The sequence below is a fragment of the Mauremys reevesii genome, linkage group 2 (assembly GCF_016161935.1).
Source record: "Mauremys reevesii isolate NIE-2019 linkage group 2, ASM1616193v1, whole genome shotgun sequence".
In the NCBI taxonomy this organism is placed as follows: domain Eukaryota; kingdom Metazoa; phylum Chordata; order Testudines; family Geoemydidae; genus Mauremys; species Mauremys reevesii.
This window is the reverse complement of record NC_052624.1, coordinates 212922303-212940654: the sequence shown is the minus strand read 5'-3', so window position 1 is coordinate 212940654 and position 18352 is coordinate 212922303. Positions and strand designations below refer to the sequence as shown.

The 18352-nt window shown below is 41.5% G+C and overlaps 1 protein-coding gene across 8 annotated transcripts; it reads right to left on the bottom strand.

The window, feature by feature from the left end:
• Positions 1–6151: 6151 nt before the first annotated feature.
• Positions 6152–16859, bottom strand: RNF138 (ring finger protein 138). Of its 8 annotated transcripts, none has more exons than XM_039525912.1 (8): positions 16736–16859; positions 14438–14564; positions 13189–13354; positions 11693–11808; positions 10089–10160; positions 9506–9611; positions 8520–8627; positions 6152–6777 (listed from the first exon to the last, which is right to left on the bottom strand). In XM_039525912.1, exons 1-8 carry the CDS (start codon positions 16812–16814, stop codon positions 6709–6711), a joined length of 843 nt encoding a protein of 280 aa, XP_039381846.1. In that variant the 5' UTR covers positions 16815–16859; the 3' UTR covers positions 6152–6708. The 8 variants fall into 8 exon arrangements, with proteins under 8 accessions (XP_039381846.1, XP_039381851.1, XP_039381853.1 ...); XM_039525917.1 differs by having other exon boundaries at positions 16753–16836; XM_039525919.1 differs by lacking the exon at positions 16736–16859 and adding an exon at positions 16003–16143.
• Positions 16860–18352: the final 1493 nt, after the last annotated feature.

The following is an 18352-nucleotide window of genomic DNA, read 5'->3' as shown; positions in this document are numbered from 1 at the left end:
GACATGGCTTCAAGAGAGGGGGGAAGGTGGGAGAAGGACCAGCAGCTTGCTGCGCTCGGTCGGGTGCTCCGGCCTGGGAGCGTGGACCCCCGGCTTGCCGCACCGGGAAAGTAGGGCCATTTGCCCACCCCTGCATCAGGGTGTGCCTGAGCACACCCCGTGCGCACACCTATGCTTTTGCCCCCTGCCCCCCACAGGCGGGGGAGCGGAGGGCAGAGAAGAGTGGGCCGGACTGGGCAGGATTTTTAATGGCACACTGCTGCCTGCTGGAGTCCCGGGACTCTGGCAGGTAGCAGTGTGCCATTAAAAATTGGCTTGCGTGCCATAGGTTGCCGACCCCTGCTCTAACCCTTTCTTAATGATGCCTAACAGTCTGTTTGCTTTTTTGACTGCCACTGCACATTGAGTGGATGTTTTCAGAAAACTATTCACAATGACTCCAAGATTTCTTTCTTGAGTAGTAACCGCTAATTTAAACCCCATCATTTTATATGTATAGTTGTGATTATGCTTTCCAATGTGCATTACTTTGCATTTATCCACATTTAATTTCCTCTGCCATTTTGTTGCCGTCACCCAGTTTTGAGAGATCCTTTTGCAGCTCTTCGCAGTCTGCCTGGGATTTAACTATCTTGAGTAGTTTTGTATCATCTGCAAATTTTGCCACTTCACTGTTTACCCCTTTCTCTATATCACTTATGAATATGTTGAATAGGACTGGTCCCAGTACAGACCTCTGGGGGACACCACTATTTACCTCTCTCCATTCTGAAAACTGGTTATTTATTCCTACCTTTATCCCTTTGTTTCCTATCTTTTAACCAGTTACCAATCCATGAGAGAACCTTCCCTCTTATACCATGACAGCTTACTTTGCTTAAGAGCCTTTGCTGAGGGGCCTTGTCAAAGGCTTTCTGAAAATCTACACTATATCCACTGGATCACCCTTGTCCACATGCTTGTTGACTCCCTCAAAGAATTCTAGTAGAGTGATAAGGCATGATTTCCCTTTACAAAAACCATGTTGACTATTTCCCAACAAATTATGTTCATCTATGGGTCTTTAAAAAGGTTTCCATGCAGCTGGCAAGGATTTCACTTTTTATGCTGTACCTTTTAATTTCTGTTTAACTAATCTCATTTTTGTGTAGTTCCCCTTTCTGAAATTAAATGGTAGTGTTGGGCCGCTGTGGTGTTTTCCCCACCACAGGGATATTAAATTTAATTATATCATGGTCACTATTACCAAGCAGTCCAGCTATATTCACCTCTTGGACCCAATCCTGTGCTCCACTTAGGACTAGGAATTGCCTCTCCTCTTGTGGGTTCCAGGTCTAGCCACTCCAAGAAGCAGTCATTTAAGATGTCAAGAAACTTTATCTCTGCATCCCTTCCTGAGGTGATATGTACCCAGTCAATATGGGGATAGTTGAAACCCCCCATTATTATTAAGTTTTTTAAGTCTCTCTAATCTCCCTGAGCATTTCACAGTCACTATCACCATCCTGGTCAGGTGGTCTGTAATATATCTCTACTGCTATAAAGATGATGTGCCATGGATTGAGGTGAGTATGGTATCCAAAATTTATATTCTTGACAATTAAAAATAGAATTAGACCCGCTCCTGAAAATGGGTTAGACACCCCCAAGTCTAGCAGGATAGAGAAAAATTAATATTTATCCAGATTAAACTTTTTTACTAGTCCTTACTGATGAATGTGTCCACAAAAATGTGAAAGTGGCCATCTAAAGGAGAACTGGTGATGGTAAATGTTCTGAGTTGCTTAAGGCTTTAATTTTGAAAAATAAAAGGTGAGAGTTGGCCTTTCCCACTATAAGGATGTATTTTTGAGGTAGCTCAAGAAAGGGTATAGCCCTGCTTTCTCTAATGAACTTCAGAAGATAAAGAAATCCTAATATCCATGATTTAAATGTCAATCACACATTTGTAGTAGGCAGCTGCACATTTTAACAATATTTAAGGCCTGTCTTCACAAGCAGTCTCACAACAAAGGGGGCGCTCGGGGTTGTCGCGTATATATGTTTTCAAATGAACGTACATCATCAGGGCCCTCCTGAGGACTGACACAAATATCAAGAATGCACTTGAACAAATTCTGAATGGGCAGAGGGATAGACTAGTGTAAAAGGTCTTTTCCAGTTGTAAGATCCTGTGAAAAGGTGTACGGGCTTTGATTAGATATGTATATAGCTGTACTTACCTGTTATACAAATCTGGCATATGTAGAACCTAAAAAACATCCAGAAGGTAAACTCCAGCAGGTCCAGAAAATTGCATGATGGCTGCAATACTCCTCCAAATCCTCCTGACCATTGGTAAAACATTCCAGGAGAGAGTGTATTTAGCAATCTGATAGTACCCGTGGCACAGGAAAGGAGAGTTTAGCTATGTAACAATAAAGGAATTATTCTCTATCACTGCTTTTTAATTCTAGAAAAGTTTAAATATATTTATTTTGTATGTTCTATGATTAACAGATTTTTTTTTTTAAACCTGTAATGTTGCGTAAAGAAACCTTTGGCAAAACAGACAAGTTACTTGCAGGTATCCTGGGACTGTCCATAAATTAATTTTGGTTGTTAGGACTTCTACTAGTTAAAATATAGTAAAAAGACTGAAGTTAATTATTCATTTCTGGCCCAGTTCAACAAAACACTGATGCATATGTTTAAGTCCCATGGTCTTCAGTAAGAATTAAGCATGTATGCTTTCCGTGTTTTGTGGCAAAAAGGAAGTTGATGGAATTTCTAGTATCAGAGTTTTATAACCAGGTTTGGGCCATGCCATGTCAACCTACTTGAAAAAAGCAGAAAGAGCTGTAGGTTGGATGACTGGCTTAAAATGGAAACTGTATAGTAACAAAACCCACACCAGTAGACTTGGCTGTATTAGTATTAAATAAAATATGCAATCTATTATCCTTGATTTCTTAGTTCCATTTTGGTGAGCCAAATTTTTGCTTGAGCAAAAAACAGCACAAAATAAGGGAATTTACAATAGAAAATACTTATGATGATGGATTATTTCTGTAGAGTTTCATTGGGCATGTGTATTTAGGAGAAGTGATGTACAACACGAGGAGGAGGAGGAGGAGGAAGTAGTATTTTCCAACTCAAAGATATTGGTGAGAGTTACCTGGGTGAGAAGGGCATGGTCCAGCAATGCAAATCAACCACAACTTCTTCACATATCTTCCCTTATAAAATGTTGCCTTGTTTAAGTAGATATATGGCTTGTCAACACACACCCAGTTACTCCTGATCAACTCCATCTGTAAACAAGCCCTTAAGCTATCTCTTCAGCAACCAGATTTGCCATCTTCGCTAATGACTGCAAGGCCATTCATACCCCTCCCTTCAATACATTCTGCTTTTCCCAGTGATGACTCGAGGGACAGCTGTAGTTGAATCTGCAATTAGACTTGGAAGCATGTACCTCTTTGCACTGCCCAAACCAGTCTTGTGCTTCTAGCCCCAAAGTTGAATGAAGAACATAAGGCCTCGGTCACTATATTGATAGTGACCAGCTCAGAACGGCTCATACGGTCAAACCACTATTAATTAGCTCACAGGACAGGTTACTAGTAATGTGCATGCTTAAATATTTATCATCATTTAAACTGTGATGCCATCAGAAGTAGGTATAGAATTCCTGAATTAGAATCTCAAAGGATGAATAATTCCCAACCTTATGACAAGATCCTCCTTGTTAGAGAGTGAAGACACAGAGAAAATAAAGTGTTTTAATAGAAAACGAAGAAAGTACAATTCAAGCATCAGACACCTGTCAACATCAGTACATTAGAATGTGTTAATAAAACAGTTTCTGAACAGCACACTTCCAATAAAATGTGTACATTTTTAGTGCAATCATCACCCATATACAGCCTCCTCATGGGTACATTTGAGATGAAGAGTAGGAAAGAGAATGACAACAGCAGAATAATATCTGACCAAACAGCTTATTTTCTTGTCATTCATCTGTTATCTAAAAAAATGTAGTTGGAGGCTGTCTCACCATAGTAAAAATATAAAACTTATACAAGGAAGATTTGCCAATATAAAGTTTACCATATGCAAAATAGGGAAAACATCCCAGGCATTAAGGATTTTTATACTGCCTTTAAATACACAAAAAATAGAATGCAGTAAATGAAAATTACTGTTCAAAAGATTAAATTCCTTGTAACATACTGCAAAAGGATGTTATTTTTAAAATATGAATTCAAGTCTCAAAACATTTAAACTCTACTAAAATTTTATTTCAACAATGTGAATTATTAATTATTGCTGTAACAGTAGAAGTATGTGTGTCTTTGAGTTATGTTTTAAAAAACTAAGTAATTTAAACTAGAGTTCTCAAGACATGTTCAGGTAGCTGAAATGACTTGTTCAGAGTCAATCAGGTGTTGATCTCAGAATATTCTGTATTGGCTCTAGGCATTTATTGCCATCTCCACCATATCAGAATTTTGTTGACTCCAAGAACAAATGTATTCATAATTGAACTTTGAATAAACAAATTCTATAAGTGTTCACAGTAGAAAAGTTGCATGTTCTGAGCTTTTATTTTTTTAAAACATTACAAACTTCTTAGCAGCAGAATACCTTGAAATTTAATCCCCCTCCCTCACATTAAGATATTGTAAACAGGCTAGAACTTTAGGGGATCTGTGAAATAGCCCATTCGGCTACATTTTTTGGCCATTTAAACCAGCAGGAGAGATACTATACTATCTGTTTACACTTTCAAATAAAGAATAAACATTTCAAATATTTTGTATATATCCAGCATTATAGCTCTATATACCGCCCTCTTCCCCTGCCTCCACACTGTAGATTCTGGTCTTTACATACATTCCAATCTGGATAGATCTGGAATATGAAGCACTTAAGGAAAATGCACTGCATTCTCCAGATTAACTTTGTTTGGAAATAACCTCCCCCTAAAAGGTATGTGATGCTTTCCAAAGGCACAAATGAGTTAGGCACCTGAATGCCATTTGTACTGTTGCTTGTGCTTAGATAATACCATTATTCAGATCACTAGCTGCACAGCAAAATTATTGGATATTCTCTTTTTTAGATACACAACACTCATGTACAATAATGACAGTTAGGGATATGGGTTAAGGGAAAAATATTGTGTCCCAACTGACTACACCTCAACCCCGATATAAACACAACCCAATATAACACGAATTCAGATATAATGCAGTAAAGCAGTGCTCCGGGGGGAGATGAGGCTGTGCACTCTGGCGGATCAAAGCAAGTTTGATATAACGTGGTTTCAACTATAATGCTGTAAGACTTTTTGGCTCCCGAGAACAGCATTATATTGGAGTAGAGGTGTATTTGGAAACATCCTATTTCTCCCAGCCTTGGGAATTCTCCATACACCTGATAAAGCCATTTCTTAAGGGACATGCAAGGGAACAAAACAGGGCTTTTTGGTTCTTATATATAAAGGTCCAAACTTAAAAATAAAAGTTTGTGTTTTTAAAATTGTGGGAATATCAAGTCTTGCCTTCCCTGTTTTTGTTGGAGGTCATCTTGGAGGGAGAACTAGAATAGGAGCTTTTGCAGCCCTTAGTGTAAGGTATGGAGGTAGTGAATCTTCTCAGCAAGATTTTTTTTCTTCTCAACTGCTTATTCAGATTTACAACACGTATTAAAGTTTTAAACAACGACTGACAAAACATATCAATGCCTTGATACCAATTATGTCCTAATCCTACCAGTTTTCAAGTTTAATGTCGTCCCTATTTTTCATGGTAGACACAACCTGGATTTCTAATGTAACTAACCAGAAAAATTATGTATAAAGGCAAAACACTTTGGCCTTTTTATCAAAAAGACTTTTTTTCTTTGCATGTTATCTTTATATCATTCACAAGGCACTCTGTCAAGTGACACAAAGAACTTCCTCTCCCCACCAGTTTGCAGGGTGCGTGGGAAGAGCTCAGTCTCTCTCCCCAGGAAGCAAGATGTCCTATTTTAGTGATACATCAGAGAAATAACATAGAAATAATTTCCCTCAGGCCATGATATAGCATTCCTTCTTAGTGATGTAAGTGAAGCCAATCTGCTCTAAAATGCTGCACTATTGAAAACAACTATTTCAACTTTACAAATTGGCCAGTCTCACTTTTATTATTAGAAATTATGGTAGTAAAAATATCACTTCAGCTTTAAACAAAAGTTACACACAAATATTCTCCCGAGGATATAATTTTGCAAATGAAACCCTGACTATAAAAAGCAAAGTGCAAAACAACATCTTTGCATCTGATTCCCACCCCCCTCCCCAAATTTGGCATTAACAAAAATATAACTGCAAGATCAACAAAACCATGAAAATATACACAGAAATCAAAAGACACCAGTGAATAGCTCCAGCAAGGTCCCTACTTAAAGGGAAAGAACTCTACTCAGTAAAATGACTTAACACCTTTCCAATAGCTGTACAATCAATTATGTAGAATTAAGAAATCTAGTAATAAAATTTAACTCCATTTTTTTCTAATCAAAAAGCATTTTAAAAACTCTTGTTCTTGGAAAAAAGATATTTAACCTGAAGAAAGAAAAAACATACTGAATTCCATTTATTAATATACATTTCAGATTACTGATTGGATTCATGTAGCTTTTCCCTCAGAGTGCAGTAAGATGCAGAGGACCTACACTTTAAATATTCACATGACAAGATTCTTCAACAGCATTTTGGTACTGGGTTTCTTCATCAAGCTGAAGATTCTAAACACAATAAGACATTTGATCAAAAACTGAGAAATGCTGTACAGGCTTATCAAACTATTCAACTCCATCCTGTTCTTTGTATTATTTGTTGCCCACATATGGTACTGTAAATGGCACCTAGATAGCGAATCTATTGTGTTACAATATATGCATCAAGAACAGGATGAATAAAAATCAGTGAATTTAAAAAGAAAATTTATTTAAATTGGATTTTTGAGGGGTTTTTTTGAGGAAAAAAACATTTTATGTAAACAGTTTTAATTAAGATACATTATAGCTCAAAGATCTCATCATGGAATAGGGATTATAAATTCTATAGTATGAGACAATAAATTCATGTAATGTTAAAGAAAAAAAGTTTTGTAAATGAGTTCCAATAGTTCATGGATTAGGGACCCAATCTTATGGTGTTCCAGGGGCTTCTGTATAGATTATTTAGCTTAATCTTTCTATCTACCCAATGGGACTCAGTGCTCAGTATAGAAGAAACCATCAGAGATGCTTAGTTTTGCAGTTCTCAAACTGTGGACTGTGTCTCCAGAGATAACATGCTGCTTAACAGCAAAAATGTTTTTAAATAAATAAATACATCGAGGTGAGAACTAACAGACCTCAACCCTATTGTCCCTCTGTAAATTTGTGTACACAGAGTCAGTCCCTTACCTCTCTCTAAAAGTGCAAAGTTTCAAAAAGTTCAATGAATAGAAGATTGTTGGGGGCAGAATAGATCTGGACAAGGAGAAGAAGTCTGGAGATAAATGTGAGAAGGGAGGGACAAGCAACAGAAACAAAAGTGAAACTATTTGAGCAGCGTATTCCTGGAGTCTTGAGGTCTTTCTGAGTGTAGCCTTCATTGATTTGAGATCTACCATACCATTCTCTCACTAGAAGGGAAAAACCTATAATAGCAGCAGGCCATTTAAAAAAAAAAAAAAATAAAAAAAAAAAAAGAGACCCAGTTTGGGTCTCATCTGAGTTGTGAAGAATATGTATTAAGGTTATAACAACCAACAAGAATGCACTTGTATGTAGAAATCCATGATTAAATTGAGTCTTCCTGATTTAAATCAATTTGATTTAAATCAATCCACCCTGATCAAGAAGGTTGGCTAAAACACTCAGTACTATATCTTACACAGATACCAAAGAGAGATGAAAGCAGGAGGAGTAGAACTCCTCAGCTGAATGAACCCAATCCATCTCCTCTCCCTGATTTTATTGTGGACTAGTTAGCTAGGGAGAGGGATTCTCTAGCATATAATTCCTATGAGAGGGTTTTCAGTCAGCCAATATACCTCTAGGACATCAAAGGTGCACCCTAAAACCGTATTTCCAAGGCCTGATTGTTCTCTTTTGGTTGGCAAAGCAACAGACACCATAAAGGTGGCAGTCTGGAGTCTGTCACACTTCCCTAGGGAATACGGGTAGTCTTGGGCAGCTGTGCAAGGCTGAAATTAGCTTTATGCAACAACCTTGTCTACACTAGATGGGTGTTCAGCATGATTTAACAGCATCTGTTGCCAATACCCACTGTCAATGGCGGTTACTGTTTATAGTGTAGACAACAGTTTAGAAGTGGCAGAACTACTGCTAAGTAGCAGGTTCCACAGCAGCTAAGCATGTAAAAGTTGCAAATCTTCTGTGGGCTCTGCAGCCACAGAGGCTAATTTAGTACTTTCCTTCAGAGAAAAAAAGTTTCCCATTTCTTTGAAGAGCAAGAAAAAAGAAAAAATGCTTACCACAAATTCTCCATAGTCAAACTGGTGTCTTAGATTTAGATGGCTAACAAGATTTCTAGTAACCTGACTGGGATCTGCCCATGGAAGAGACACACAAATTGGACAAATCTAAATTTGAAAAATTATTTAAAAAAAGTATTAGTCAATAAGACGACATTATATTGTTTGTGTATTCTATGTAAAATCTTAATCTGATACTTATCCACTTCAAAAGTGTATGTAAAACTCTTGTGTAACATTCAAAATGTTAATGTACTACTTACAATTTTCCAGAACAATATGACTAACATTTGAGACTGTCAACTTGAAGTTTAGTCTGATTTTAAAAGAAGTTGTAGTAACAAATTACTTTTATCTGCCTGTAAGTCCTTCTGCCAATTTGCCTTTTAAATAAAAATTTCCTGTATTTAAAAAAAAAAAAAAAAAGTTATTCTCCCTTCTGCTCCACTGATAGTTGTGTGCAAGACCCACACAAACAGGGTGCAAGAGGAAACTATACAGAGGAAACAGTGAAACTGACTACACACAGAGTAAAATAAAAATATCTTTCCCTCTTTATCTTTTGGTTTTACAAATGTTAGGTTTCATATGTAATAAATAGTAAGTTACAAGACAAATAAGATTTTTAAATTGACAATGTTTCTATAAGTAACAGCAGTTCTAGTTAAGGGACCAGAAAATAAAAGCATCCAGCTCAAAAAACAAAACAGTTTACATTTCAACTCAACACAGCAACTGAAACTAATATGACAAAGAAAACACAAATACCTTATGACTGAAGTGAAGTAAGAAAAGTTATAGTTAATAGGGAAATGTTTTTGAATGAAAACCCCTTCAACTTAACTACAGTGTCATCAATGCAATTCTTTTCTTAGAGCATAATGCTTGTTTGGAACTGTAAGAGCCCATAGAATTTAACTATTACTCTAAATAACTAAAATAAGGGAAGTTTAAGGTGCTTACATTGAAAAAATATATATACTTACTACAGGAACTATCTGATAAAGGTGTCTATTGTTACAATGATCCAGTAGGTGTTGCCGGGTAAAGTTGGTTTCCTGACACAGGGGGCATTTGAATGTGGGATGTGCACTGGAAATGGAAGTTATACAGTATTATATGGATCTATTAAAACAGAATTTAAGAGATATCAGAGAGATATAACAGAACATCTGTGGACGTTGTCATAGCCTTTTTTGTTAGTAGTCAAAATAAAGGAATTCTGATGCCATTTTGCTAAATTGTAAATTTCAAGCAAAACTGTGTATTTGTGTGTCAATATGTATTCTATTACGTTAGGGAGTTTAGACAATTCTTTTATCTTTTTTATTGAGGCTATACAATGCATCCTGGAGATTCTTCAAGTAAGAAGAAGCAACAAGAACACCAGATTCTAACTGATAAACTTGCACGTACATGAATCCAAGGATTTTTTTTTTTTTTTTTTTTAAAGAAGTTTGTCAGACTCTCGTAAGAAGTTTGAATTGTCGTCTCCCTACTGGAAATATATCTAGAACTAAATATGGACAACTTAAATCACTTTTACAATATTGAAGTGAAGAAGCCTACCTTGCATCTCCCTGAAGTGTCTGAAGATTAGCCATCTCTCCATTATCAAATGCAGATGTATCACTCCTATTACTTTATATGAAGTGTTAAATAAAGTATACAAGTTTAATTTGTGTTTTAAAAAACAAACAAACTATATTTTTGGTGTCTAGTTATTCAAAGAAAAAAATCCATTGAATCCCATTAATTGTAAACTGATCATATAGGTAGAACATATAGTGAGCATATATAACATAACAAATAATTAAATATCACCCCTGCTCAGAACTTTTCTTTTGCACCAAGATGTTATTTTTCACTTGGTTAGCATGATGAACTTTAATAGAATGCAAAGTAATTTAGTATGAAAATAGGGTTTAGTATATGCTTATCCATTCAACAGCAAGACTGAATTTTTGGGGCAGGGAGAGGAATGGGAAGTGGACAAATAGCTCCAATGGCAGTATGGACTGTGTAAACAGAAGATAGGGGCTGTTTTCTAAAAGGAATTAGACAGCTGTTTGCTCAGGATGATACTTTACAAACAGTAGTTAAAAGCATTAATCCTCCATAATTTGAAACTGTAGAAAGGAGTTTCTGCAGTTTGGGCATACTAGGTACTTCATACAGTGTGTTATAAGCAAGAATGCTACTTTCTTTAAATGCAGGTTTTGACCATGTATCTTTAACTAAGCAAGGCCAAATTGCTCGACTGTGCATGTCTTATAGTGTTAGACATGGGAATTCTGAATGTGTAATTTGGTGTGCAGTAACATGACAACTTCCAGAATATTTTTCCAGCTCAACCACTTCAGAGCAGTATGGCGTGATAGTTATGTGGAAGTGGACTCAAATATGGGCATTTTCCATATTCCTCGTTCTTTACCACAGATTCATTTGAAACTCAAATGGATTTCCCCCCCCCCTCCCCCCACTGGTCGAACTACTGAAAATAGATGTGATAAAAGGTATGCAGTATGTGTAAGTATCTATTAAACTAAATGTGAATTCTGAATGCCTGGCTTTGTTTTTACTCCGGTATTGGCAAAACAGGTTCTTTAGCCTTATGGCTTGCAACTGAGAGAGGGTAAATGGCATCTGGTTATATAATTTACAAACCAACATGTAAAGATGCCAGAGGGCTATTATTCACTTTCAAGATTAACTCAAGATGAGTCAAATCTGAAGACAAAATCCTAAACAGAAGACAGCAACATTTTGAAACAAAAGGAGGTTAGTGACCATCTAGCCATTTAAATAGTAATAAGAATAAGGGAAAAATAAAACTTCTCTAAACGCAAGAGCAATCAGACCTCCTATAAAGCAACTTACTCAATTGCTGTTAAAAGCAAAAACCACACAACACACAGCACAACAGTTGGAGGTACAACCTTTAGGGAAGGCTTCTGGAAGTTATTCCAAAACATGCTGTAGAGCACTTTTCTAAATGCCACAGATTGAAGAATAAAAGAACAGGATCTAAAGGGTGTTTCTAGAGAAATATTCATTTTTGAAGCACAAGAACTTAGACAATACTGTTTACAAAAAGAAGAATGTGCCCTAGAAAAACTATTTCCCTTTCACAAAAAAAGGGATCTGAGTCATACATGAAATACACTAATTACCTGTTCCCTGTTGAATCTTGGGAAATCTGAAAGTTTGGAACAATAGAAGGAACACCATATTCATCCTGATACTTCTTACATGTTTTATAATGGTGTCTCATGCGAGAAAACCTAACCTGTAAATGAAATTTCAAGCCATTTAGATATTACAGTGTAACTAGAACATCTGGGAAAAGAATTACGGTACTTCTGCCAACAGATAAAATAATGCATGTAAGAAAGGAGAACAGAACCCTGTATAACAATATATTAAATTCCTCTTCTAATGCAACAACTACATTCTGTATCCACTCCATCTATGCATTGAACACTTAATGTATTAGGCATTATATTCAATTCTTGATACAAAAGGAAAAGGCACTATGGGGTACTCATTTGTTTTAAATACACCCTTCCCCTTCAGGAATAATGTATTACTTTGTGATCCTAGCCCTCTTGCCATTTATGCAGTCAGTTATACCTCAAACTAAGATTTTCAGGGATTCCTATTGTCAAGCAGGAGTATTGGTTCCCTTGAGCACAATGAAGAGGTTCACAGAAGGAGTGAGAGCAGGACAGCTACAGATAGAAACACGTCCAAAGGTTCTAAGAATACATCTTTCACAGCTAGTATGCTCAAATTACGTATGTAAGCCACTTTGTTATTTCCAGTCTACCAGTTTGCAACTGAGTGTAAATGGCATTTGGTTTTACAGTTTATAAGCCTGAATGTTTAAATGATTCTCTCACCTTATTTCATTTTAAGCAGAGATCATGAGTAACGAAGCACCAAACTCTGTACTAATGGAGGATCTCACACAAGCCTCTGAGACCCAAGAGTGAGGAAGGGTAATATTAAGACTTCTTGGATTCAAATGCTTCATAAACAAAATCTATTGGGTGAAATCCTGACTCCATTTAAGGTAAGACTCCTATTGACCTCAATGGGGGCCAGGATTCCACCCATAGTGTTCTGAACATTAGTGATCTCTTTACCAAAGGGAAAGCAGAGAGATTAAATAATATGGTAGTGTTTACTGGCATTTGTATTGCTGTTTGCATTTTTTATTTTTGTGCTCTTCTGCTGTAAATTTGAGCACTTTAAAAAAAATATATATAGCACATTATGAGCTCTTTATTTTCTAGTTGTTCCCCATTTCTCATTGTCATCGTTATTCATGGTCTCTTGGCCTGTTTTAGAGTTTTCATTCATTCCTCTCAGTTATTCTAACTTATGGAACACTATCAGTTTGGCATTTTAAAAAAAAGAAAGTTAAATCTTTCTTGAAAAGCAACTTTATTTCAGCAGCCACTTTGCTCTGATTTCAAACTTTGTTTCATAGCTAAGGACCAACTTCTACTTCAGATGCATGTGTATGCACACCTGCCTCACTTGGTGCTCGATGCTGCAAATCTTTAACTACTGGGTATTAATGACACATAGCAGCATGAAGGATCAGGTCCCAAGGAAGGAAAGTTTATTTACTTGTAATAAATAACTTTTATGTTTACTCCACCTGTTTTTCACAGCATCTACAACACCCAGAAAGCTTCTTCATGTTGTTTTCAACATCTAGAGCCCTTTTGGGACATGATCTTTCTTTTTTAGTCACAGTTCCACGGCATAGAGGACAATGTGTTCCACTTTCTCTGATTGCTGTCAGGAAACATTTCCTGCAGAAGCTAATTCAAAGTTAACACAAACACAAATTAGTAAAAAAGAAAAAAAAGTTGGATAGGTCAATATTTTCTGCTTTAGCACCAAGGATAGTTGAGTAGCTATATTCTTATTTATTATAAAAATAGTAGAGTCAGGCCTTGAACCAGCAATAAGTTCTGCAGGATAAGGATCACTGGCTGAAGTCTGTATCTACAAGTCTTCATAAAAACAATATAGATCAAAAGAGGTAAAGTTATTATAGAAGCATACTACTGATCTCAAGTTATGGGATGTTTGGCAATTCATTTTATACAGAAATTGTACTTTCTAATTCCAGTAAACCTGAGTTGTATAACTTGAATGATTAATGAGATACTGAACATATGACATTGATCAGATGCTCATGTTTATTTCTAGACCAATAGTAATATAGCCCAATACTGCAGCCATTCACTCACCAACTGCTCCCATAAATTCCAATGTGTTGGTTTTTGCAGTCCCCCTTACCTTCCATATATAAACAGCATTCTTTTAAGTGTCTGTGTTGATTTTAAAAGGAACACTTTTGGGGTGGTTTTGGCAAATTTCTGGTTTGTAATTAAACATTTATCAGAAGTAACATACACTTTTTGCAGCATTGTGAATGACAGCTAGAAAATGAAACTGATTACACTCTTTCCATTTTCCAGTCTGAGAGAATAGCCAATGGATAAGAAGTTAAGTAACCATTCAATAAGATTTGTAAAATTATTTCACTTCTAAATATGTAAGATAACATTAGTAATACAGGCAAGGGATTTTTAAAAAAAAAAATATTTTTCACCTGATGCTTCTTTCATTACAAATGAAATGAGGATGATAAAAACTCTGAAACACCTCCATACACAAGCTAAATTCAGCATTGGATAGAGGTTTATTATCAGCACAGTGGACTGGAAAAGCTTTAAAAGGTCTGTAAAGTTTTACTGTATGTATCATACTGCACTAGAGGCTGCTCCCAGGGCAAGTGTTGGAAAGCTGGGGAAAGAAACAAGAGGAATAACAGCTTCTCAGGAGGCTAGAGGACAAGCACTCAGAGGGGAAGGTCAGGGGCAACAGATACCTACACGTGTTGGCAGGTTACTGTCCTCACAGGCGTTTTGAACACCTCCTGGCATACGGGACAGTAAAAATCCTCTTCATTTAAACAAATAGTGGCAGGTTCCTCGGCCATGGCAGTGAGTCTTGACCGCTCTGTGGGAGGAAGAGAGGAAATCACTCAGGTAAGGAGACTTAGGTCTTAACCGATTTCCCCCTTGTGGGGATAAAGGGCTGGTGGGGGAACAGGCCCGTGCCCTCTGGTTGGCAGCGTCCCTCGCCAGCTTACTTGGAGGGGGCGCTGATGCGGGCGGCTGGGGCAGAGCGTGCTCCGACTAACCAGGGCCAGCGCGGCAGGAAGGCGGCGGTGGCCAATGGGGAAGGGGGCTGGCAGGGCGGTCCCTGTCGCAGCGAGGGCCCTGGCACCGAGAGGGGATCGGTCTCTCCCCTCCCCGGTCTGTTTCCGTCTCTCTACCGGGCACGAATGGCAGCAGGAAGCGCCCTCCCCCCTCCGGGGCCGAGAGCGCGGCCCGCGGTACCTGGCGGGGGCCCCCTGGGCGGGGCCGCCGCTCCAGCGTCTCAGGGTCGCTCAGCCGCAGCCCCCGCCGGACTCCATGCTGCAGCCGCAGCCGCTGTCCCGGGGCGGGTTTCCATGGCGATTACCTGCGGCTGGGCCCGGCGGGATTGTTATGAAACAAGCGCCCCCTCCCCCCGCCGTGGCCTGCTGGGTGGCCCTTGCGGGACGGGCCCCTTCCCGCCGCCACCCCGCTAGTGCAGAGCCCCCGGGAGCCCGCCACGCGCCCTGCCGCGCCCGCCTTCCCACCCCTGTGCTCGAGCCCCTTCGCCGGTGTCAGGCCCTGAGCTTCCCCTTTGCGTCGGCCAAGGAGCGGCCCAGCCTGTGACAGCAGTTCCGGGGCCCTGGGCGCCCGTCCCGTTCAGGCCCCAGCCAGCCCCGCCGCTCGCACCGAACGCCTCTCCCGCTCGGGGCGAGCAGCCCCCGCGTCCCGTGGGAGTGACCTGCGTTGGTTCGCACGGGGGCCAGCCCAGCCTGGCAGCAGAGGTGCCCGCAGCTCCCTCCCTCTTTTGTTTTCTGCTGCGTGGCTTTTCGAGCATTGTCCTTCCTGAGGGATTTGTCCATTGCCCCGGGTCAAGCAAAGTGGGCGGAGTGGGCAGCAACTGTACTTCTTCAATGGGGAATTAGCTCTGATTTCAGCTTCTATTGTAGCTGCATTGGTGCAAACCCCTAGGGGTATGGCGGTGCTCAGGTGTTGGGTGCGAAATTGACTTGAGCTCTTTTGTAATGGTTAATCGGGACACTCTCCAAATATTTGCCCCAGCAACCAGATATTTGTCCTAAGTTAACTCAAGAAAAAAAAAAAACTAGCAGAGACAACCCCCAGAATTGGTACCTTCTGTGCACTGGGGGTTGGCACTGGGGCAGCTACACTGAGGTGGCTGAAATTGAAACTTAATTCCTAGCATAGACTGGACATTGATGCTGAGATCTCAGAACTCTCAATTCTGATGAGAGGGAACAAGCGATGTTCGCTGTACAGCAATAATATGCAAGATAATGTGGCAGTTGTAGGAGTACCTAATAGGGGAATTACAGCTGCTGGCCTGTGCTGAGCAGATTGCTTCAGGGCCGCCCAGAGGATTCCGGGGACCTGGGGTCTTGGGCGGCAGGGGGCCCCCGCTTCGGCGGTAATTCGGGGGCGGGGGGCCCTTCCACTCCGGGACCCACCGCCGAAATGCCCCGGAGACCCGCGGCGGGGACCCCCTGCCGCCGAATTACCGCTGAAGACCGGGCTGCACGTCGGCGGCGGGTCCCGCTTCGGCAGTAATTCGCCAGCAGGGGGGGGTCCTTCCGCCCCGGAGCGGAAGGACCCCCCGCCGCCGAAGACCGGGAGAGGACGCTGCTCCAGGGGCCCCCAAAAAAACTCTCGTAGGGGCCGGGGCAAATTGCCCCTCTTGCCCCCCCCCGGCGGCCCTGCACACGCACACACACACTCTGACAATACAAATAAATTACACACGTATACAAGGGAGAGAGCGTTTTTTTTCTTCCAGCGGGCAGCAACAGTGGGATTTAGGGAGATCGTCATAGACATCAGAGTCCACCAAACCTCATTTCTTCCCCCAAACCTAACAGCCAGGGAGATCATGAATGAAAAGTCCTCGCTGCCCAGAGTGCGGGGGCAGGACAGGGGACATTCCTTTATTTTCTAGCCAGGGGCCCGCCCGCCAGACACCCCCACCTTCCCCTCCCTCGGACCCACAGATGGTGAGCAATGATTTCTATCCCACACGGTCTCCCTGCCCCTTACCTAATTCCTTCACGTACTCGTCAAAGCCGTCGCCGGAGATGAGGCTCCTCCACCAGCCTACAAAACCGTCTATGCTCATGGTGCCGGCTCGCTAGGTGGTGTCCGCGTCCCGCAGGAGGTGGAGGCTGGAGGACGGTGGGTGGGGGGCAGACGCGTTTTTATCCAGATGCCCCTGAACATGCGCTGCGGCAGAGAACCAATGGGGACCGACAACGTCAGGGGTTCCTACTCCCGGCCCTCACCCCCTTCGCTCGTCAGCCCCCGGCCGGGAGAACAGCGCGGGGTGAGGTTCACGCCGCCGCCGCCCGCCAGGACAGTGCCTGCCCGGGGGCGCCAGGCGAGGTGTTGCCCAGTCAGCGCCTGCAAGCAGACACTTGCTGCTGTTCCGCTGTGAGTGCAGCGAGCGGGAGAGACGAGGTTGCATTTCTGCCGCCTGGCCAAAGGCAAGTGCTCTGGGTACTGGAGCCCGAAAGAAAAGTGCACGTGCTCCGCGTTTTGCAGCGCAGCTCCCCAACCCCAGGGCCGCCCAGAGGATTCCTGGGGTCTTCGGCAGCGTGGGGGCCCTTCCGTTCCAGGACCCGCCGCCGAATTACCGCCGAAGACCGGGCTGCACTTCGGCGGGTCCCACTTCGGCGGTAATTCGCCAGTGGGGGGGTCCTTCCGCCCCAGAGGGGAAGGACCCCCTGCTGGCGAAGACCGGGAGTGGAAGAAGCTCCTGGGCTTGGCCCAGCAAGAGTTTTCCGGGACCCCCGGAGCGAGTGAAGGACCCCACTCCAGGGGCCCCAAAAAACTCTCATGGGGGGGCCCCAGAGCAAATTGCCCCTCTTGCCCCCCGCCCCCGGGTGGCCCTGAATTGCTTAGCAGGAAACTGGCTGTGTCTGCAGGAAGAAAATGATGGGATTGTTGACCAGCATGGTTTGGGACATAAGAATGGCCCTACTGGGTCAGACCAAAGGTCCATCTGGGCCAGTATCCTGTCTTCCAACAGTGGCGAGTGCCAGGTCCTCCAGAGGGAATGACCAGAACAGGTAATCATCAAGTGATCTTATCTGCTGTCGCTGATTCCCAGTTTCTGGTAAACAGAGGCTAGGCACATGTTTTCTGACCATCCTGGCTAATAGCCACTGATGGACCTATCCTCCATAAATTTATCAAGTTCTTTTTTTTTAATCTAGTTATGGTCTTGGCCTTCAAAACATCCTCTGGCAAGGAGTTCCACAGATTGACTGTGCATTGTGTGAAGAAATACTTAAATATAAGAATGGCCATACTGGGGCAAACAAATGGTCCGTCTAGCCCAGTATCTGGCCAATGCCAGGTGTTTCAGAGGGAATGAACTGAACAGGCAATCATCAAGTGATCCATCCCGTGTCCTCCACTTCCAGCTTCTGGCAGAAATGTCCACAGAGCTGCCTTTTTCAAAGTGTCCAACCATCATTCCCAGTTGCTGTGCTTTCCAGTTACATTTGCAGCAGTGTGTTCTGGGGAAATCAGGCTAGTTACCTTAGAGTGTGACAGTGTCTGTTGCCAGACAGAGGGGCTGTGTATTCACTTGATGAGTACACTGTGCAGGGTTAGGCTAATCATCAGTAGGAGAATTCTCCTGATGTGGAGGAG

Coding starts and splice junctions, on each gene's coding strand:
- RNF138 (XM_039525911.1), bottom strand. CDS start 15,546: ATGGACAAATCCCTCAGGAAGGACAATGCTCGAAAAGCCACGCAGCAG. Junction 13,355..14,437: donor ACAGTAACCTGCCAACACGT/GTAGGTATCTGT, acceptor ACTTTGAATTAG/CTTCTGCAGGAAATGTTTCC. Junction 6,778..8,519: donor TTGACTATGGAGAATTTGTG/GTAAGCATTTTT, acceptor TATTGTGTTTAG/AATCTTCAGCTTGATGAAGA.